Source organism: Pelmatolapia mariae, linkage group LG7, assembly GCF_036321145.2.
Source record: "Pelmatolapia mariae isolate MD_Pm_ZW linkage group LG7, Pm_UMD_F_2, whole genome shotgun sequence".
NCBI lineage: Eukaryota > Metazoa > Chordata > Actinopteri > Cichliformes > Cichlidae > Pelmatolapia > Pelmatolapia mariae.
In genome coordinates, this window is record NC_086233.1 from 51,642,280 (window position 1) to 51,665,921 (window position 23,642).

Below are 23,642 nucleotides of genomic sequence, written 5' to 3' on the forward strand. Positions count from 1 at the left end.
CTCAAAAACTCTGCTTTAATGCAGGCTTGGAAAGAATACAAAATAATAACAAACTAAACTGGGAATCCAAGAATACAACTCACGAGAGAACACACAGCACAAGAGGGGAACCGACGTTAACGACGCGACAACAAGAACTAACTGACAGGGACTAAAATACACTGGCAGGCACATAAGGAAACGAGGAACAGGTGGGCACACAGCTGGGACTCATGGACATAACGAAACACAGACCTACAAAGTAAAACAGGAAACACACAGACTATTTTACAACACAAAACCCAGGGACCCGAACGGAGCACAGAGGGAAGACACAGGTAGGGATAATAAACACGACAACCAAACCCAAAGAACTAATACGAAATCAGAATAAACTAATATTAATATTACCAGTAGTACAGCAAAAACCACAGAAAGACAGCGTCAGCAGTCAGTTTTTCAACTTCTCATATTTTGGACTAAATACACCCATCCCAAGGTACATAATAACAGTCTAGAGTATTTCTATTAATAGTGCTCCCCAGACATGAGAAAAGGTTTGATTGACTAAAAATTTTTGCTTGACAGAATTACTTAAGTCACTGATGTTTCTTTGATGGATCTCAGGGTGTTTTCATGCCTGCTGTGTTTAGCCCATTTAAATCAAACTCTGCCTCTCCGTGAATCGCTACCTTATCGTGGTGGAGGGGTTTGTGTGTCCCAGGGATCCCAGGGGCTATGTTGTCTGGGGGCTTTTGCCCCCTGGTAGGGTCTCCGATGGCAAATTGGTCCTAGGTGAGGGACCAGACAGAGAGCGATTCAGAAGACCCTAATGAAGAAAACATCGAGGGAACAGTTTACTCTGCCTGGGATAGGGTTACCGGGGCCCCGCCTTGGAGCCAGGCCTGGGGAGGGTGCCCGAGGGCGAACGTCTGGTGGCCAGGCCTTAGTCCATGGGGCCAGGCCGGGCACAGCCCGAAAAGGGGACATGGGCCCATCCTCCCGCAGACCCACCACCCGCAGGAGGCGCCATAGGGGTCGGGTGCATTGTGTGCCGGGCGGCGGCCAAGAGCGGAGGCCCTGGCGGACCGATCCCCGGCTGCCAAGCCTGGCAATCGGGACATGGAATGTCACCTCTCTGGTGGGGAAGGAGCCTGAGTTAGTACGTGAGGTTGAGAGGTACTGGCTAGATATAGTCGGGCTCACCTCTACGCATGGCTTGGTCTCTGGAACCATTCTCCTTGAGAGGGGCTGGACTCTGTCTCAGTCTGGAGTTGCCCCTGGTGAGAGGGGGCGGGCTGGGGTGGGTATTCTAATATCCCCTCGGCTTGCTGCCGGTACGTTGGGGTTTTTCCCGGTGGATGAGAGGGTTTGTTCCCTGCGCCTTAGGGTCGGAGAACGGGTCCTGACCAATGTTCCCTCTAAGCTGCGCGCGTGCGCAATTGCGCACTGCTGGCACGGTCTCTGCGCAGAGTTGCGCACAAAAAAAATCTAACCTGAATTGAAATTAAAGTAAATATGTTAACAATTCTGTTTTTCAGTGTTATTCAGTAAGTGACTGGCTGCTCCAGTATGGGATTAGAACGATGCCACCTTATCCCATAGTCCAGCCAATGATGCGATTCACATTCGTATATACGCAGCTAATCAACGTCGTTGTTGGCAGGCTATGACAGCGTCCTTATGTGCCGACACCGGTGTTTTAGCTAGCACAGCGGCGTGGCTGATGTGGAGTGAAGCCACGTTAATGACAACGTGTACAACCATTGGAGATGTGAGCAGGACAGACGGAACAATTGACGGAAAAAGTGTGGACTTTATACCAGTTTTTAAATTGTGTTGATAGGCCACGTAAAACCAGAGTTATGATAAAAATATCTGCAATGTTTGGTTTTCTTCCTGAATACTATCGTTGTTTATATTTACTGCGGGAATAAACGGTAAAAACGGCGTTTTGCCACGTTTAGCGCAAATCTTGTGTAGTTAGTGTAAAGTGTAGTCAATAGTTTTGTCAGAACAATGAGGCGACTACTGAATGTTACAGGTGTTACAGGAGTGATACATCTCCTGTTGTCAGGCCTGCAGGTATCAGGCTGTTGTTCTCCTTTATCTCATAGCGGACAGAAATTATTTTTTGGAGTGGCACAAATAATTTGTGTGGCATCAGATTTGATGCAGAACGCCTGATTGTTCTGTAAATAGTTTGAAATGTTTATTTAAAAAACGCCTTGGCTGCATTTTTAGGTAAACAGCTGCAATAAACTTTGTTGTTTGAAGAAGTAACTATATAATTAATTGCCCAACATTGGTCATTATATACTGTATTTTGCAGACAGAGTTACAGGACTCTCTCCCACACCAAAGACTCATACTCATAATACAAGTCAGAGCTTTATTAAAAAAAAAAAAAAAAGAAAGTTTTGTTTTCAAAATTGGAGTTCAAGTTATTTTTACTTCCAATAGTGTTAACATACTACACAGGTCATGAACAAGATTTTTTTTAAATTTTCATTGTAAGTGGGCTAAAGCAGTTAATTATAAGTAGTCTAACATAAATGTAAATGCTGTAATTTGATTATTTTAATAAACCATGTAACTTGGATGGATTCGATGCTGCCGTGACCACAGTGCACACGTCTGCTGTCGCTCACAGTGGTCCAAGGGATCGCTCAGGAGGTTTGTGCGTTCGCTCAGACACATGAAAAATTAGAGGGAACATTGGTCCTGACTGTCATCTGCGCTTATGCGCCGAGTGGCAGTTCAGAGTACCCAGCCTTCTTAGAGTCCCTGGGTGGGGTGCTGGAAGGTGCTTCACCTGGAGACTCTGTTGTCCTGCTGGGAGACTTCAATGCTCACGTGGGTAACGACAGCGAGACCTGGAGGTGCGTGATTGGGAGGAACGGCCTCCCTGATCTGAACCCGAGCGATGTTTTGTTATTGGACTTCTGTGCAAATCACAGTTTGGCCATAACGAACACCTTGTTCGAACATAAGAGTGTCCATAAGTGCACGTGGCACCAATCGGTCGATGATCGATTTTGTAATCGTATCACCAGACCTGCGACCATATGTTTTGGACACTCGGGTAAAGAGAGGGGATGAGTTGTCAACTGATCACCACCTGGTGGTGAGTTGGATCAGGTGGCGGGGGAGGATGCTGGACAGACCCGGTGCACCTAAACGCACAGTGAGGGTGTGCTGGGAACGTCTAGCAGAGGCCCCAGTCCGCGAGATCTTCAATGCATACCTCCGGCAGAGCCTCAACAGCATTCCGAGGGAGATTGGGGACATTGAGTCCGAATGGACCATGTTCAGCGTCTCCATTGCCGAAGCTGCTGCATTGAGCTGCGGCCTCAAGGTGGTTGGTGCCTGCCGTGGTGGTAATCCCCGAACCAAATGGTGGACACCAGAGGTGAAGGGAGCCACCCATACCCACCAGGCTGAAGAAGGAGTCCTATCGGGCTTGGTTAGCCTGTGGGACTCCGGAGGCAGCCGACAGGTATCGACAGGCCAAGCGGAATGCGGCTCGGGCAGTGGCTGAAGCAAAAACTCGGGTGTGGGAGGAGTTTGGAGAGGCCATTGAAAAAGACTTTCGGACTGCCTCGAAGAGATTCTGACAAACCGTCAGGCGTCTCAGGGTCTCAGCGGTGCTCTACCTGCACTGTGTATAGTGCTGGCGGAGCGCTGCTGACTTCAACTGAGAAAATTGTCAGGCGGTGGAAGGAATACTTCGAGGACCTCCTTAATCCCACTGACACATCTTCCGAGGAGGAAGCAGAGTCTGGGGATGAGGGGAATGACCCGCCAATTTCTGGAGGCGAGGTCAGTGAGGCAGTTAAACAACTCCTTGGTGGCAGAGCCCCTGGTGTGGATGAGGTCCGCCCGAGTTCCTGAAGGCTCTGGACGTTGTACGGCTGTCCTGGTTGACACGCCTCTACAATGTTGCTTGGAAATCAGGGGCAGTACCCCTGGACTGGCAGACCGGGGTGGTGGTCCCCATCTTTAAGAAGGGAGACCGGAGGGTGTGTTCCAACTACAGGGGGATCACACTCCTCAGCCTCCCTGGGAAAGTCTATGCCAGGGTGCTGGAAAGGAGAGTTCGTCCGCTAGTCAAACCTCGGATACAGGAGGAGCAATGCGGTTTTCGTCCTGGTCGCGGAACACTGGACCAGCTCTTTATCCTCTCAAGGATACTTGAGGGTGCATGGGAGTTTGCCCAACCAGTCTACATGTGTTTTGTGGACTTGGAGAAGGCATTCGACCGTGTCCCTCGGGGTGTCCTGTGGGAGGTGATACGAGAGTATTGGGTGTCTGGCCCATTGCTACGGGCCATTCGATCCCTATACAACTGTTGCAAGAGCTTGGTTCGCATTGCCGGCAATAAGTCGGACTCGTTCCCGGTGGGTGATGGGCTCCGCCAGGGCTGCCCTTTGTCACCGATTCTGTTCATAATTTTTATGGACAGGATTTCTAGGCACAGCCAAGTGGCGGAGGGCTTTCACTTCGGTGGCCTCGGAATCTTATCTCTGCTTTTCGCAGATGATGTGGTTCTGTTGGCTTCATCGGGTGAAGGCCTCCAGCTCACACTGGAACAGTTCGCAGCCGAGTGTGAAGCAGCGGGAATGAGGATCAGCACCTCCAAATCTGAGGCCATGGTTCTCAGCCGGAAAAGGGTGGAGTGCCCACTCCGGGTCAGGGATGAGTTCGTGCCCCAAGTGGAGGAGTTCAAGTATCTCGGGGTCTTGTTCGCGAGTGATGGGAGAAGGGAGCCGGAGATTGACAGACGGATTGGTGCTGCGGCTGCAGTGATGCGGACGCAGCACCGGTCCGTCGTGGTGAAGAGGGAGCTGAGCGTAAAAGCGAAGCTCTCAATTTACCGGTCGATCTACGTCCCTACCCTCACTTATGGCCATGAGCTGTGGGTAGTGACCGAAAGAACGAGATCGCAGATACATACATGGAAATGAGCTTCCTCCGTAGGGTGGCTGGCCTCTCCCTTAGAGATAGGGTGAGAAGTTCAGCAATCCAGGAGGGGCTCAGAGTAGAGCCGCTGCTCCTCCACATCGAAAGGAGCCAGTTGAGGTGGTTTGGGCATCTGACAAGGATGCCTCCTGGGCGCCTCCTGGTGTTCCGGGCATGTCCCACCGGGAGGAGGCTCCGGGGCAGACCCAGGACACGCTGGAGAGATTATATCTCTCGGCTGGCCTGGGAACACCTTGGTGTTCCCCCGGATAAGCTGGAGGAGGTGGCTGGGGAGAGGGAGGTCTGGGCTTCTCTTTTTAGGCTGCTGCCCCCGCGACCCGGCCCCGGATAAAGCGGATGAAGATGGATGGATGGAAATCAAACTCTGGTTCATTTCCCCCCTTCGGGCAGTATGTTTGTGCAGATGTGAACACAGTAACCACACCAAGAGCATTTAGAGGAGGTGGTCTTGGTGCAAATGAACTCCTTGAAGTTTGTTTATGGTGTGAATGTGATCCTACAGTGATTCAAGCCATGTATATGTTATACGTTTGAGCTGAAAATTCCCTTTAGCCATGAATGCTTTGTATTCTAAAAGCGGAAAGGTACTATAGATGTGCAAGGGTCTGTACGAGCTAACAACTAGCTATGAAATGAAGATACATTTAGAACAAAAATAGTCCAGAACACAACACCTTCTTCCTGTTTTTACTGTTGTTATTCCCACCCCAGACACATCTGGCCAATAAGCAGGCTGAATATTCTCACGCTCGATCTGATATTGCGGTGTTGGTGTTGTTCCTACATCAATATTGCAAGTGACCAATCACATTGTCGCGATGCTTTACAATGTGGAAACGAGCATACCAGATAGACCTGATAACGCTTGATTTATACTGACATATTTTGGTTCACTTGGAGATCACTTGGATTTTTCTCTGTGTGAAAACAAACCAAACATGGGGAAAAGGTACACGTTTACAAACTCATCAAGTGATTCGGACCAGAGTAAATGAACTACAAGTGTGAAAACACAGTTGATGCAGAGTTCATGTAGGTTAGCTCTGATCTTGATGTTAGGCAGGGGAGACAGACACTATCTCTACTTTTAAGATTAGGCTTAAAACATTCCTTTTTGCTAAAGCATATAGTTAGGGCTGGATCAGGTGACCCTGAATCCTCCCTTAGTTATGCTGCAATAGGCATAGGCTGCTGGGGGACTCCCATGATGCATCAAGTTTTTCCTTTTTAGTCACCTTTTTCACTCACTATGTGTTAATAGACCTCTCTGCATTGAATCGTACTTGTTATTAATCTCTGTCTCTCTTCCACAGCATGTCTTTCATCCTGTCTTCCTTTTCTCACCGCAGCAGATGGCCGCCCCTCCCTGAGCCTGGTTCTGCCAGAGGTTTCTTCCTGTTAAAAGGGAGTTTTTCCTTCCCACTGTTGCCAAAGTGCTTGCTCATAGGGGGTCATTTGATTGTTGGGTTTTTCTCTGTATGTATTATTGGAGGGTCTACCTTATAATATAAAGTGCCTTGAGGGGACTGTTGTTGTGATTTGGCGCTATATAAATAAAATTGAATTGAATTGAATAGGCAGATTCAAATGCTAATTATTGTGCTGCTGCAGTGCTACCCTGAAGCCTAAGGAGAAGAAATGTGCACTGGTATAAGCAGGACCACAAATTGGGGCATACATATAGCATTAAATTGTGACAGGTAGCCAGATGACACTTACATTTATCAACAGAATTATGCCACAAGATAACCTTTGTAACCATTTTCTCAAATGTGAAATCTGGATAGGTCAGCCCATCATCACACTGTCAACCCAGCTTATATTACATCTTCTAAATCATTGCATTTTAACTAATTTAAGAGAAAGAAAACCCCGTCATCATGCACTTACTGACTTTTTCTTAGAGTGTATTGCAGCTATACCCTGGTGATATTCTTCATGTTCTCCTACAGGCCTCTAAATGGATCCCTCTACAGACTGGGGTAGGTATTTATCTGCTTAGTATCAATCTGGACTTAGTGCTGCCTTCATGTGGGACACTTTGCTAATCCATTTTAGAATGAGAAGGACATAGTACTCAGACAACTATTATAAAAGCACTTGGTGCACAGTTATCAGTCATCAAACAGTATTCACAGCTATCAAATAGTACTCACCATTACCTATAGGGTCTAATGTATGAATCATGAGTTGGAAGATGGTGTTTCTCATTGTGCTGTTGTGTAAAGAAGCAGAACTCCCCCCTCGCTGAAGGGATGGCTTCAACTGGGGAAAAAGACGGCTGAGGTCATGATAACTAGTCACTGTACAGATAATAGCACATCACTGTTAAACATTCAATAGTGGGTATAGTGGCTGTTTTTTTCTTAACTAGTGCAGGGAGCCAGCACTTGTCTTAATTATTTAAAAAAAAAAATAAGACTGTGAGTGTGAAGGGTATAAAGATTTTTGGTTTTTGTGACTTTCTTCTTGCAGTTTATTGGTTGGTGAATTGATTTTTACCTTTAAATGATTCTTGTCATCTGGAGCAGGAGGGGCATTATCCTCACCGTTCCCATTAGTCTGTGTGCAACAATGTTTTGTTCAGTGATGATCATTCAGCGACAGAGATAAAACAAAGTTCATTCTGGTAGATTTTATATTAGTGCTATAATTTAATGCATTACTAGTTCACTCATTGCACACGCTGCCTGACTTGATGATGTCAGATATAAATTTTTTTTAAATGCAGAGGATGACAGTATTTTTTTATTGTATCCATTATCCCCATAAAATAATTATTAATGATTCTAAATGATATGAAATAGCATTTTCAACAAAGAATAAAACGTTTTCTTTTTGGGAGTCCCACCCTCAAAAACCCTGAGTATGAACAAACCCTTAAACCCTTTACGTGGTGTAAGTTAAGCCTCAGTCACACTGTTTAGGTTTGGACACGCTATACATGGATGCTAAAGGAGCTATAACTCTGGAAAGCATTCATTTGCTGCAGCTGATTAGCTTTGGGGTGTTTTTGTTTTTATAAAAAATTACGTATATATCATGTGATGAAACTGCTTTCTAGTTGCTAATAATAATCCCTACAAAAACCTCTACTAGTTAAATATCTTAAAATCTGCTAATTTGTGTCTCTCCAGCAGGAATGCATTAATACCTAGCTAGTATACCTAGCTCTTCAAAAGTTTCATTGGGTTGTTTTCTGTTACCAGTAGTTCATGGGTTTGGGTGAAAACGGAGAAAACTTTTCAATATAGATATCAAACAACAGACTTACTAGTTGTCTGACCGAGGATAAGAGCTTTGATGAATTCTTTAATAGGAGATCTTACCTTGTCAGGTTCCTCTACAGCAATAACTTTGACAATGCTCTTGTGTTTGTGGAGTTGGGTCTTGAATGCTCGCTCTATTTGCACATTAAACTTCATGAAAATGACATAGACAGTGTAACAAGCCACCAGCATCATGCTCTCCCACCACATTATGACATTATCCAGGAAGAAGATAATTAGAAAGATGAGGCCAAGTATGTAGAATGACACATCTCTGAATAGAGGCCACCAGGTCAGATGGAGAATCTCCCGAGAAAACAAAGCACACATTCCAATCACAAACAAAATGTTGAAAACTGCTGAGCCCACAATTGTGCCAATACCCACGTTGCTGTGGGCAATGAAGACTCCTATCAAAGAGGTAAAAAGCTCAGGGGCAGAACCTCCGGCGGCCATGAAGGTGGCTCCAGCCACATCATCAGAGATTGCCAACTTGTTTGTGATTACCCCGAGAGCAGGAACAAAAAACTCATCACACACAATTGCAAGTGACACAAACATGTACATCATCCCAATAATGTGAAGGATCACCCAGCCACGTCTGCGATCTTCGATTGAAAAAATGTCCTCTGGGTAATCACCCTTCATATGTGGTGCTTCACCCGGAAAGGCTGGTGGGACGGTAGTTGTAGGAGGAGCTGGCGTGGGTGTCTCCTGAAGTTCAGGTGCCACATAGATGCAATGCACAAGAGTCCGATTTGTTGTTGGCAATAATGGCAATTCAGTAGTGGTAGATGTTGTGGATACTGAAGTTGTAGTTGCATTATGGACATCATACGTTATGTTTGTTTGCTCAGTTTGCTCTAAATCATATGCTGTAGATAGAGCCTTTCCCAGATCTGTAATCTCCTCAACCCCCTCTGCTGAACCTTCCCCACTATCCTGTGCAATCTGAGGCATTGCCAAAGGCTCGTACAGTCTAGTGCTGATGGTCAGCTGGTAGAGGGTACAGAGGAAAACCCCAGAGAGGAGAAAAAGAACTCGGCTCAGCTGCAGTCGCTTCCTTCTGGTACAATACATTTTTCTCCAGCAGCAGTGTTGCTTTTGGCTAGGTTGAAATAAGGTGCATAAATACAATTTGGTGGAATCCAGTTCTCTCCCCAGAAGACCATGGGGTGGCAGAATTCAAAACTCCAGCGATGTGACTCATTTCACATCTTCAAATCCATGGAATACCCAGTCTATAGTACAGTAAAGGAAAAACAGGGATAAAATTGCATTTGGAAAGGATATTAATAGTATACACGTATCTCAAGGCATTTGGACTATTCATAACTAAAATTTATCCATTATTATGTGTCATAGTATTATCATGGGGAAAACAATTATTTGTTTGCTCACTTACAACGAAATTAAATCTGTTTTTTATGGTAGTTTTAATTTAACAAAGAGAGACAGAATATCAAACAAAACACATTACATAAAGGTTATAAAGTCATTTGCATGTCACTGAGCGAAATAAAGATTTGATACTTCTGATCTTAAATAGTTATGTGCATGAAGCACAATCGTCCACATAATCAGTTTCTTCCATTCCAACCTCTGCATTCCCACAGGCTAAAGAGTAAAGTGCTGTCAAAGAATGTCAGGAGCAAGATTACAGACCTGCACAAGGCAGGAATGGGCTACAAGACCATCAGCAAAAAGCTTGGTGGGAAGGTGACAACTGTTGATGTGATTATTAGGAAATGTAAGACATAGAAAATGACCCTCAATCACCCTCTGTGTGGAGCTTCAAAGTAACTCTAATAAAGAAGCCACATGTATAGGCTCGTGTGAAGTTTGCCAGTGAAGATCTAAATGATTTAAAGAAGGCTTGGGATAAATTGCTGTGGTCAGATGAAATAAACATCAAGCTCTTTGGCATCAACTCGACTCAATTTGTTTGAAGGAAAATAAATTTTGAGTATGACCCTAAGAACACCATCCCCACAGTCAAACACGGTGGTGGAAACATTATGTTTTGGGTACAGGAGAGATCCTCTCATCGAGGGATCAAAGGACGGGGCTGCGTACCACAAAATCTTGGACAAGAATTTCCTTGCCTCAGCTAGAACACTGAAGAGAGGTTGTGGATGGGTCTTCCAGCATGACAATGATCCAAAACATACAAGGCAACAAAAGAGTGGCTAATTTGTTCTGTCATTTTTTTCTGGAGTTTTTGTTGATATTGTGTGTCTCTCCATTAAAATAAAACAACCATAAATATCAGAGACTGTTTATTTCTTTGAAAGCAAGAAAACGAACAAATTCAGCAGATCATCAAATTATTATTCTGTATTCATAGATCCATTTATAAAGTGCTACAGTTACTTTCTTTGCAAAATGCTGGTTTCTGCACAACATGGAAGGCTAGAGTTGTGATGCAAAATTTAAAGCAAGGAGCCAATCTAATTGCTTTATCCAAAGAGAACAAAAAGGTTCAGACTTACCAGAGAATAACATCTTGCAAAATCATAAGTGCAAACATTTCCAAAAACAGGTTTCTACTGTCAGCTATTGTGGCACAAACAAACTGTTGCAGTGGCCAGTGTTATGTATGTAGGACACAGAACAACTCTTCACAATGGATCAGCATAATACCTAATACCTGAAGTCTTCTAAGAGGATTATGTGCGTTATCGCACTCTCACTTGTGAGTATACCTTAGTAATATTCAGTTTAATGCAAAATAAGTGTTTGTTTTGTCTAATGGTATTTTGACACCATGGTGTTTAGAGAAAAAAACTTTGATGACATAGTGAAACATGTTATACTGGTATGTCTACCTTTAAACTTCATATTAAAAGATATAAGTACCATATCAACGTGCATTACTGATAAAATGACGCGTTCCTTGATGGATTGCTGTTCCGGTGTTTCCAGCATAGGAATATGAAATAGTAGTGTATCTTACAACACTGTTGCAAGGGCGAATGTCATAATCTGAAAACTAGCCAACCATTAGACTCAGACTGTTTGCAGCTTTCAGTGGTGACTTGATCAGTGATGTCACGTGTATGTGTGATTAATGCTCCCCTAGTGTAGGTGAATGCATTTCCATGAGTAGCTCCGGTGAACGCAGCTTTAGTGCTGACTCCTCCCATACCTGCTTTCTAATCATGGGTTGATAATATAATGCACCTGAAGCCTTTGTTTACGTCCCACTCTCACCATATATCCACTATATGTTTGCTATCTACCTTGCAGCAAAAGAGGAGGTATCACTTGGATCAAATAAATATGTATTTGGAAAGATGTTCTTGTAAAAGTAAACTTTGGTTTTTGGTTTAATTTTAAATCGTGTGCTGAAATTTAGGAAATAGTTTATTGTGGGGTGTATGATTCTGTACCTGCTAAAATGTTCATGTACAACAAGGTTAACTGCAACATAAAACCATAAATATTTTACATGAACTAATAGTTACACTCTATTTCTTTTATTTTACACATATTTTATAGTTTATGAATTTGGTGCAGCAGAAAACCTGCCAAGACAGGGGTAGAAACTACAAAGCCCCCACTTCTTCACCCATGCTATACTTTCTCATACATCATACAACAAATTCGCTTTGGAATAGGGATTAAAAAAACAACAACAAAAATGTAGCCCTAATTATTTATAGTGATAGATTTTTCATTGATAAACTTCTGTTTAAATACTGTTAGAGATGCATCACAAAATTTAAACTAACTGGAAAACATACTAATGGGTATAAAATCAACATCATAGGTGAAAAGCTTCTACTGATCAGTTTTTGTGATATGGAATATTCTTTGCTTCTGTTTTTTAGTTTGCTTAAACTATTTATTATCTGTGTTTCTGTAACTAACAATGTGAAGCTATTGCTTATGCCTAAACACTAAGGATTTAAATGAAACCCTTTTTCAGAATAACTGTGTAGTCCCATGTTTTCTTGTGAGTTATATGATTTGTGTCTTAGTCTTTTATTTACCCGGGTAAAATGCTAATTGAGATTTTAATCTCTTTTCCAAGAGAGACATGGCCTAGAGCCCAGCAGAGGTTACAACATACACATCACATAACAATATTCAGTACAGACAAGTGGGCACAATCTATATAATCAATATGAATCTATGTGAAACATACACAATAATACACATTAACAATAGTTGCATGGACCAAAACAGCTATTCTGTCGCTCCTTTAAAATAGATTCAACCATCGTAACCCGACTTGTGTATAACACTAAATAATAAACAGATCAAGATCTTATTTTTGTAACACCCTCACAATTTTAATTAGTGTCAGGGGGACATTGCATTAGCTTTGAATGTTCTTTTTTTCTTTAAATTTCAGGTTTATGGTTATTTTGTCTTGGGAAATCATCTTTCATGCATCAAGCCTTTCTTCTCTAGTTTCTTTAACCCTGGAGAACCCATGGGGTCAGAGCCGACCCCATTGGTTTTCTAGGGAAACCATGGGGTCAAATTTGACCCCATGGGTTCTCCAGGGTTAAAGTCACTGACTTTATGAAATGTATATGAACCCTTTCAACAAGCCTACTTGGGCTTACAAACAGGATGTCAGTGCGCAGGATAGAAGGCCTTTGTATTTTGTTGGGCGTAATATAGGGCCCCTGACGTCACAGTCACACCATCACTGGGTTTTTTTCAGAAAAAGACTATTTATACATGATGTCTGATTATTTCGTTTTTTTTATTTACTTGGCTGTCTATAGACTTGATAACTGCATAGTTTTGTCCAATGAATAAAACATTCCTATGGTCACACACTGTAAATGCTGTTGAGTAATGTTTTATGTGACACCGGTTGTCAGTGACGCTGGTCTCTCATGAACTAGCAGAAGTATCTACTAAAGATTGTCATGCACACATACACGCACTACCAGGCACAAGTACGCCTGAGGGGGTGAGGGTATGTCTCTATATTACTACTATATATTACTACTGGAAGCATTATCAAATTATGAAATACTGCAGTTGTTGGTCATTTAAGATAAATATGTAAGATTTTTCCATGCACTTGTCTCAAAGCTAAACAATATGCTTTGAAAAGCAATTGTTTTAAATCTCAATTTTAAATCCATGTAGACATTGAGGGTTCTCGGGAGCGGCCGTGCTAACACCTGCTGCTCTCTGGCAGCAGCACCATGCCCTCCCATGTTTTAAATGCACTTTAGAACAACATGCAGCAACACTACACATGAGCGGGAGGAGGGAGGTATGGGGTCTTCACACCCCCCCGTTCTCTGCTGGCCATCGGGGCGGGGGGCTGGGAGGAGGTGTTGGCCGTCCTATTGGCCTCCCTGCTGCTGCGGAGCCTGGAGCGGTCTGCTTGCCTCCACCCCGGGGAAAAGGGTAACATCTCTTGGGTCTAGGTGCCGTTTCCCCCTCTGGGGGCGAGGGTACCTATAGAGTATGTTTGGGGAGTGTGATTGTGTGTACATGTCCATTTATGTCTATCCTTACATTGGGTGAGTGCTGAGTATTTGTATATGTGTGCATGAGGGTGGGAATGCATGTTTGTGTCTGTGTGTGCCTGTTTGTCTGTGTCTATATGTCAGGTTGGGTCTTAGACTCCACCTCTCTGGGAACACCCAGGCCCTCCAAAGTATGGAGGCCTATCTCCCCCCACCACACTCCCTGCCGGTGACTGATGCCCTCAGGGGTCGGTGCGTTGGTGGTTCTTGGTGTCCAGGGCTGGGCGCTCAGGTATGTACCAGCTCACTCCCGGTGGCTACTTGGCGGGGCCTGGTGCCTGTTGCTCGGTCAGGCCTCTTCCGGGGCGCGGGGGGGGGCTCGGGCCTCCGGCCTCTGGGCCTGCGGCTCGGTTCACTCTGGCACAGCTGGCTGCCAGCAGGGCCGGCGGGCACGCCAGTGCAGCCCCTCTGGCTTCTGCTCCGTGGCTACTGGGTGACCCCTTGTCTGGAGATCTCCTCAGCTCTTCCCAGGAGGGTGGCACGGATGCCCCTCCGGTGGTCCTCCTTGGGCTCTCGCACTCTGGGGCCTCTGGATGTCTGGAGCCTGGATCTCCTCCATGCCTGCTTCATGCCCTGGGGGGCGGGGCTATGACCCTCTACACCCTCTAGCAGACCGTTACATGGGGAAACCTTTTGAATACAAGCGCGCTGATCCACACAGGTGTGCACACGGGTGTTGGCTAACTTGTCCCTGATTACCCTGAGAGCAGGAACAAAGAATTCATCACACAAGATCGCCAGCAGCACAAACATGTAAATGATCCCAATGAGATGAAGGATCACCCAGCCTTGTCTGCGGTCCTCAGTGGAAAAGATATCTAGAGGATAATGAGCATGAAGGATGGTCGGTGCAGGAGGAGCTGGAGCTGCTGTAGATATTTCTTTTGGAAGCTTAGAGGCTGCAGAGATAAACCCTTTTGTGACTGGCAGTAATAGAGACTCAGTAGTGGTGGGTATGTTGGAATCTGAGGTTGTTTCCACATCATCGACCACATGCGTCTGATCTTGGGGATCATAATCATGCTTTGCAGTGAGAGATTCCACCTCAAGTATCTTTGTTAATTTCCCCCTGAAATCCTCTCTGTTCTGAGGCAAACCCGGTCTGGCACTGACAGTCAGCTGACAGAGGGACCAGAGGAGAGTCCCAAAGAGAAAAAAATGAAGCTTTATCAGCTGCAGTCGTTTCCCTCTTGTACAATTCATTTTTCTCTTTGAAAAATCAATCAAAAAAAGTCCCAACTTCCCACTTCCACTTCCAAACCTAAAAAAAAAAAAAAAAGTTCTTCAAAAAGTTTAGGAACTGTTTTGCAATTACAACAACTCCACCCAGTGCTTCCTGCAGAAGTTCTCTGATGACTCTGCTATAGTCGGCCTCATCACTGATGGGGATGACAAGGAGTACAGAGGACTGACTCAGGACTTTGTGGACTGGTGCCAGCTGAACTACCTCCAGATCAATGCCAGTAAAACAAAGGAGCTGGTGGTAGACTTCCGCAGGCACAAACATCCTCCACTGCAACCACTGAACATCCAAGGTATGGACATTGAGACTGTGGACAGCTACAGGTACCTTGGTGTTCATCTGAACAGCAAACTGGACTGGACTCATAACTCAGACGCCCTCTACAGGAAAGGGCAGAGCAGACTGTACCTGCTGCGGAGACTCAGGTCGTTTGGAGTGGAGGGCCCACTCCTGAAGACCTTCTATGACTCTGTGGTGGCCTCAGCCATCTTTTATGGTGTGGTCTGCTGGGGTGGCAGCATCTCTGCTGGGGACAGGAAGAGACTGAACAGGCTGATCCGCAGGGCCAGCTCTGTTCTAGGATGCCCTCTGGACCCAGTGGAGGTGGTGAGTGACAGGAGAATGGTGGCTAAGCTGTCATCACTGTTGGACAACATCTCCCACCCCATGCATGAGACTGTGACAGCACTGAGCAGCTCCTTCAGTGGGAGACTGCGGCACCCACGGTGTGGGACGGAGAGATTTCGCAGGTCTTTCCTCCCCACTGCTGTCAGACTGCACAACAAAGACTCCAACTGATCAACACACACATCCACACATGTGCAATAATCTTTTCTGGCATCGTTGTATTTTTACTGAGTTGTATATAGCACTTGTATTCTATTTTTATCTTATTGCATATTTTATTCTATTTTATTCTACTGTATATAGTATTTTATTTTATTCTATTCTGTACAGTTGTATACTGTATTTATTCTTATTTTATTTTATTCTAATTTTTGCTTCATAACTTTTGCACTGTCCACTTCCTGCTGTGACAAAACAAATTTCCCACGTGTGGGACTAATAAAGGTTATCTTATCTTATCTTATCTTAATACGGCACCAGATGCGGATATTTTCAGAGGTTCTGTTCTATTCAGATAATCAAAACAAATATTATAATTTTTAATCATAGTGGCAGACATTTAGGGAATGTTCAAGTTATAGGACATGACGCTGGAAAAGTCTTCACCGTAAACATTATAGCTTACTTTAGGTCCTGCTAATAGGATTATGTGTAGCGTCTCATCTTAAACTAATCATCAAAGCAGAGTCCAGAAAGCCTAAAATACATTTAAAAATATTAAAACACGGAAAATGTGGGTAGATACCCTGAAACGCGTCTACCAAATCTTTACTGGTCAGGGCTTTAAAGTGGCCGTTGCTTATCGGCCCGTCTTTTGTGCAAAACAAGTCGCCAAAAGACTGACCGGATCTCTAGATGATAAAATGTTATGTCTGCAGCCAGATCATTATTATTATCATCATTATCATTATTATTATTATTGTTGTTGTTGTTGTGGTTGTTGTTGTTATGGTTTTGTTTTTGTTTTTATCTCCCGGGAACTATCCGCTGATGTGTACACTAATGTCAGCCGGACGGAAGTGCTGGTGCACAGTACACCATAACCATTGTTTAGTTAGCGTAAAAACTGAAAGGCGCGTAGGTTTTAGTAATTATTTTTTCTGATACCGCTTCTTTACTTTGTATCTTAGGTTTTGGATAGTTATAATGTAATTTTGGTTAAATGGCAGCTGGAACATTTCATTCGTTTGCCGTAGCGTTACAGAATGCTAACGTAAATTAGCCGAACAACTAGCCAACATTAGCTAACAGTTCGGATGTTACCATATGTCCCTTCTTCTTTATCTTTACTGACGGCGCCTGTGTATTTGGTTGTTCTAGCTAAATACGCCTCAGCGACGACAACGCAGTGGAAACCGTTAGTAGGAGCATTGCAGCGGACGTCTGTTTTCATATTTGGGATCTGTAAGCCGTGAGCCATGCCTACTGTGGTGTTAATGGATGTGTCTCTGTCCATGACACGACCAGTGTCATTGGATGGCATCGAAGAGTTTCAGAGGAAGAACCTGGCTGTCCACGGACTCAATATGTTGTTTGAACACATGGCCTCAAACTACCGCTTGGAGTTCACGTCGCTGATGGCCTTTTCTTCCCTGTGGGAACTCCTGGTACCTTTCACCAGAGACTACAATGCATTGCAGGTAAAGTGTGCTCATGTGACATATCTGTCTGAAAAGTCTAAGTATATTTTGTTTCCTTGAAAAGCGGTCGGATTTTGGGATTACCATATGTTGTTTTTTTCCTGCACAGGAGGCTCTGAGCAATCTGGAAGACTATGACAAAACCTGTGTTGAAGCAGCTCTAAATGGAGTTAGTAATGTAGTACAGCAGGAGTGGGGTAGTGCCTGCCCCTGTCAGGTATTTGGCTAACACTTTATTCAGTATCACCACACCTCTGTATTTATTGTATTTATTTATTGCTTATTATTGGTCGAATAACTTTCCTGCAGTGATCTGAACCATATGTGCATATATGTTTATGTACTTCTTCCATATGTCCTGTAGGTGGTGCTGGTTACTGATGGATCCCTTGGCATTGGGAAGGGGTCTTTACGCCACTCCCTCCAAACACTGAAACAGCGTGGGGATGACAAGAAATTTCCTCTTCCTTTCCCTTTTCCTACCAAACTGTTCATCATGTGTATTGCCAATGCAGAGGAGGTATTGAGCCATCCTTACAGTTACATGATACCAGAAGCAGCTATCAAAAACACAATTCGGGGTCATATTGCCTGTGTTAGACGACTGTAAATCACACATTTCTGTGGACATTTTAGGATGATAGCAGTATGACAGTTGTTTTCTACCTTCAGAGACTCAAACTGTAGTTTTCCAGCACATAAAACATTTTGGCTTCCAACAAAGCTGTTATTTAAAAAATAAATTTGAATACATTTTATTTTTTTAAATGGCAAAAAATAACATAAAAATGTAAACTTCATTTAAGTGAAATAGCACAGTCTTTTTGTGTTGACTATATGCACACTAATCATGGTTATAAATAGTCAGCAACAAAACCCTGCATGTTATTAAATATCAGGTATTCATGTTTATCGTCATGAAATTTGTAGATGAGGTGACCTTTGATTAAAGGTTTAAGATGATTTCTCTGTCAGCATTTCAGAATCAACAGACAAAAATTTGCTATAGGTAACCTCACAGCACTTATCAGTTAAAGTTTTTGTGCTATTGTATCCCAAGTGCCTGGGAAGTTTCTCATGGAGATTTTTTTTAGGAGGAGGACCACACCTCATTCACTCCCTGTCCTATGACTATTGTATGACTACTTCCTTCACTCAGGTTTTTAGTTCTCATTTTCATACTTGGGAATCTGCGAGGCCTAGGAGCAACCACCAGTCTTCCCCATACCAGTCTCAGCCCTAGATCTATATTTATTCCATCTGTCAGTCCCTTTCAGGAAACATGATCAATCTAATTGAGAATGTGGAAATTGCCATTAAATTGCAAATATGTAAAAGTTAGCCCAGCTTTGAAAAATTAGACCCACTGTCTTGTGTAATTTCAGTTACAGATGACTGATGCCATGGACAACCTGGAGGAATTACTTTGTCTTAGTGGAGGGGATGGGCAAATCTTTACTATGGAGGGACCGCTTTGCATGAAGAGTGTACAGGCCATGTTTGGGTACTACTGTAACTGTTTAGATTATTCACAAAAAACATTTTAACCTCTTTCATATGTTTAGTAAGGGCATCTTTGGTCATATTCTATATCTGCATGTCCCCAGGAAGCTGATCGATCTTGTATACTCTCCCTTCCATGCGGTTCTGCACTGTGGGAATCTATCCTCAGATGTTCAGGTCTTCCCTCGACCTGAGCCTGTCGTGATGGATGAAGAGGTGGAGCCCATGCCCCGGACTGTTAGTACAGGTACTCAGCTGGCTTCAGATTTTATGATTAGTTTAATTTAAAGAGGTCATGAAACATTACACGCATAAAAGCTAATTTACATCATGGAACCCTACTTTAAAAAACTGACATAGATGTAACTGTGAAGCAGGATTTAAGAAATAAGTGCTGAAGTTTTATTCTGTCAGTACGGAACGTGACGTCGTGTGGTTGGCTGGTGGCAGCTAGTAGACTTACATTATTTTACGTTAGCTAATTAGTGAGAGAATCGATAACTCTAAGGAAAATAAAAACACTAAAACTAAAAATCAGTTTAAGGGGATCATTTTTGTGCTGGGCTAAGAATCTTAGCTGATTGCATCAGCTGATTGTGCCACTCGGTACAGCTGGTTAGAGGAGGAAAAATCAGTTTCTGACTTCATCCTGTCGGTCTGGTGATTCAAACAGTCTGTCCTCCACACTGTTCTTATTTAAGTAAACTTTAAGCACTTCTTTCACAGACAGTGTTACATCTATGTCAGTTTTTGAGAGCAGACCTCCACGATGTAAACTGGCCCTTATATGTTTAGTGTTTCATATCCTCTTTAAATTCTTCATTTTTTTAAAACAAATCTTTCTCTTATATGCCTTTCAGATTTGGAGATTGTGGGTTTCATTGAAATTGCTGACATTGCAAGTCCTCCTGTCATATCCAGACACTTGGTATTACCTATTGCTGTAAACAAAGGTTGGTTTTAATACTTTTGCTATGTTCCAGTTATAGAGAAATGCTGATTGGTGACATATTAGCTTTGCAGCTTGTGCACAACTCCTCGTATTTAGATGTAAACACCCAAATGTTCAAGCAGCTTTATGTTAACTCACTTAAGAAAGAAAGAAATAAGAACTTTAGAGTTTGCTGTTGCAGAACAAATCAATTTTAGTAAATAAAGTTGATAACGAACGAATCAGAAAATGCCTCAGACTATAAGAAACCAACAAAATAGGAAGGAAGAGCAAAGCTGCTGGGAAATCCCTTGAGGTTCGAGCTTCCTTTATTTGTCATGCACACAAATTTCTTTCAGTACTTCTTTAAAAAATTGCTCTCATTCTGTAATATAAAAGATTAAAAGTAACATTAATAGAAGAGATGAGAAAAAAGTAAGTAAAATTGTCTAACACAGTCTAACAGCAGAAATGAAAACAAGTATTTTTTTCTGATTAATAAAGTAGCAAATATTTATGATTTAGTTTATTATGTGTACTTGATTTTAGATGTGGATGAAGTTGGTACGGGAACCACAGATGAGCTTGAGGAGGAACCTTCTGCCAGTCAGATGGCAGGCAAAAGTCCCAATTTTTGTGTACTTTTACATGGAAGTCTGAAGGTTGAAGGCATGGTGGCGCTGGTCCAGCTGGGGTGAGATGCAGCAGAGCTGTTATATAAACTCTTTTAGGCTACGTTCACACTGCAGGCGAAAGCGCATCAAATCCGATTTTTTTGACCCTATGCGACCCATATCCGATCATGGTATGACAGTGTGAACGGCACAAATCCGATCTGGGTCACTTTCGTATGTGGTACTGAATCCGATACATATCCGATGTTTTAGAAAGCGACTGCTGTTTGAACGGTCATGTCGCATTAAATCCGTCTTTTACGTCACTGACACAAGACAGACGCCAATTATCAGTGCCGGAGAAGCGCCCGAGAAGACATCGCGAACGCTTCCTGGCCAACTTCTGCAACTATCCTTTGAAGCACCGCTCCTCTAAAACAGCAATAACAATAATTATTAGGTTATCTACATTATTATGTAAATAACAAAATAACTTAAAGCAAAAATTGGGAAACGTAAAGTCCGAAGTCTTTATATTAAGGGCCATCAGTCAAACAATATTGTTTGCTCTGGGTCTAAACAGAGCGCGTTGTCTGTGACATCTTCTTTTGCGCATGCGGGCCGCTTTGAGCGTTCACACTAGAGAGCGTTTGCTGTCGCATTTTATTTGTAGTGTGAACAAGCAAACAAAAAAATCGGATTTGATCAAAAAATCGGAATTGAGCATCAAGACCTGCAGTCTGAACGTAGCCTTATATTAACCTGCACCATAAAGACTGCTATATTATGCAAACAAATTGTATATGTAGTTTGCTTTTTTGCCCCTCAGGCCGGAGTGGTACGGCATGTTGTACTCCCAGGCAGACAGCAAGAAGAAATCAAACTTGATGATGTCTCTTTTTGATCCCGGTCCGGAGCCTCTGCCCTGGCTGGGCAAGATATCACATTTGGGACCAATCTCAGGTGACTTTTTTTTTAATCTCTCCACCATGCAAAGTTTCATTGCAGATGAGGGTCAAATGAGCAAATATGAAGAGTTCTGTGTTTACAAAAGATTATATGGGGTTTCTAAGTGCACTGTGTTTAATTTCTTTTTTTCTTTTTCTTTTTTTTCCCCCCAGAGGCTTAAATTAAGCCGCGAACCATTTTAGGGATATTCTGAAACTCTGTGTTTTATTTAACATGTGACACAATGACCCATGCACAAGTATTCCTAAAGAACAACAGACTGTGTACACAGTCAAGTAGTTAATACTTCACCTGGGTTTCTCACGTGTCTCATGATGCAGTGTATTGACTGACCTCACTATGTTGTCCCGTGACCTTTCTCATGTCACAGAAGCGGCTGATAATCCCTATGGAGAGGATGACAGTAAAAGTCCATTTCCTGTACAACCACAGGTGAAACGTAGCTATGCCCAGAATGTGACCGTGTGGATTAAGGCCAGTGGACTACAGGTGAAGTAAAATACGTGAGAGTATTTTTCTCTTGAAAGTTTGGAGAAAAGACAAAAATTTCATACATTTATGTCAGTGATAAATTTATCTAATTATATTCTTTTAATGAACTGCTTTCTGTGTTTAAAAAAAACCCAGAAAGCGATTAATTTCTGACATTTCTGTGTAAGAAGAAGAAAAAAAAAAGGCTTATTTGCGAAATTGTCAAAATAGCTTCAGATTAATTTCTTGTAATTGACTGAGTTACTTGGCTTCTCAGAGGCTGCTCTGTTCACTGCCTCTACAGTGGGCTCAGCAAGCCTCTCCTTTGTTTGAACTCTCTTCAGCAGAGCTTGGTTAATATTTATTGAAATTCTTGTTCTTGTGATTAATAATTACTCCAGGAATTTCTGGTATTTGATTTTGTCAATATTGTCGCCATCAAACAAATATTGATTCTTCAGGTCAGTCCAAGTCTGTCATTCAGAGTGATCTTCACATGACCAACTATGTAATCTTATATTAGTGAATCTTACAAAAAAACAAAAAAGGAAAATGTCATCAAAAAGTTTTTCATTTTTGTAGTTTATTCAATAATCATTACACATGAAGTGAAATATTTCCTAAAAATATGAGGAAATATTTACTATTTGATATTAATCTTGAGGCTTGTGGCTTATAGCTCATTTAAAAACGGAAATCCAGTGTCTCAGATTATTAAAATGTTTCCTAAGTTTAATCAAAAAAAGATTTACAATAAAGAAATGTCCACCTACTGTAAAGTTCATGTAAACACTCAGCACTTAGTTTGAGTGCTTTTATCATTTATCAAGGCGGTGTGGCATGGAGGTGATCTGCACTGAAGCCCAGGTTGCTTTGATAGTGGCCGATAGTGCAGCTTGTCTGTGTTTCTTCTTGACATTATCTCACAGATTCTCTTTGACATTTAGATCAGATTAGTTGGCTAGCTAGTCATGCACAGTAATAACATTGTCAGCAAACCATTTGCTCATAGATTTAGCAATGTGTGCTAACTCCTGCTGGAAAAAGGAAATCTGCATCTCACTGAAGCTTATCAGAAGATCTGCGCATAGAGTACTCTAAAATCATCTTGTAGATGGCTATGTTGACTCTGTACTTAACAAAATGGTGAACCAACAATTTCCAATACAGATCAACTAATAAATATTCTACTAATTGAGATACTGGATTTCAGGTTTTCAAGTTGTAATCACTAAAATGAATATAAAAACATTTCATTGGTCAAAACATTTAAGGGGCCTTTTGATTCATTGACTCGTTTTTTATGCTGTCATTGTACAGACTGATGTCCAGAAGATCCTGAGGAATGCCAGGAAACTGCCAGATAAAACTCAGACCTTCTATAAGGTAAGATTAGCTGGAATGGCTCTAAACTATAAATTTTATAGCTATGTTTGTTTTTTTCCAAAAATGAAATTTTATTTTTTCATTTTGATTCTGACAGGAGCTGAACCGTCTACGTAAGGCTGCTTTGGCTTTTGGTTTCTGGGAGCTCCTGAAGGGAGTTGCCGATCTGCTGGAGAGAGAGTGCACCATGCTGCCAGACTCGGCACATCCGGATGCTGCTTTCCAGCTCTCCCACGCTGCACAGCAGCTTAAACTGGCCAGCACTGGTGACTCCCAGTATGCTGCTTTTGATCACAATATTGTTCCCATGCACACGGATTTCTCAAGCTGAGCCGCATCCGAATTTGTATGAATGAACTCAAAATATCATAGGCTCAGCTTGCGTGGACCAATGTGGTGCAGCGTTGCGTACACCCTGTAAAGACGTTCACGGGATTATTTTACGAAGTCATCTTTAGGATTCAGTGTTGTTTTGTTTTTATAAATGTTCCTTTGTAGGAATCTTTTGACACAATAACCACAT

At 42.7% G+C, this 23,642-nt stretch overlaps 2 protein-coding genes across 10 annotated transcripts in view; one reads left to right on the plus strand and one right to left on the minus strand.

Moving 5' to 3' along the window:
* Positions 1-10,848, minus strand: part of LOC134631351 (mothers against decapentaplegic homolog 3-like) — a 284,592-nt gene extending 273,744 nt beyond the window's left edge. For 5 of the 9 annotated variants that reach the window (XM_063479598.1, XM_063479593.1, XM_063479590.1 and 2 more), the window contains exons 1-4: positions 10,724-10,848; positions 8,292-9,472; positions 7,465-7,524; positions 7,119-7,227 (exon numbers count right to left, since the gene is read on the minus strand). In XM_063479598.1, the coding sequence (XP_063335668.1) occupies positions 7,119-7,227; positions 7,465-7,524; positions 8,292-9,311 (1,189 nt within the window). In that variant the 5' untranslated portion in view covers positions 9,312-9,472; positions 10,724-10,848. The remainder of the gene's footprint in view (positions 1-7,118; positions 7,228-7,464; positions 7,525-8,291; positions 9,473-10,723) is intronic. The other 4 variants (XM_063479599.1, XM_063479595.1, XM_063479591.1 and 1 more) reach the window with 1 other exon arrangement.
* Positions 10,849-16,628: 5,780 nt separating this feature from the next.
* Positions 16,629-23,450, plus strand: ints14 (integrator complex subunit 14). Its single transcript, XM_063479602.1, has 11 exons — positions 16,629-17,245; positions 17,355-17,462; positions 17,610-17,765; positions 18,631-18,749; positions 18,853-18,995; positions 19,609-19,701; positions 20,229-20,373; positions 21,123-21,256; positions 21,633-21,751; positions 23,054-23,119; positions 23,217-23,450. Exons 1-11 carry the CDS (start codon positions 17,024-17,026, stop codon positions 23,448-23,450), a joined length of 1,539 nt encoding a protein of 512 aa, XP_063335672.1. The 5' UTR covers positions 16,629-17,023.
* Positions 23,451-23,642: the final 192 nt, after the last annotated feature.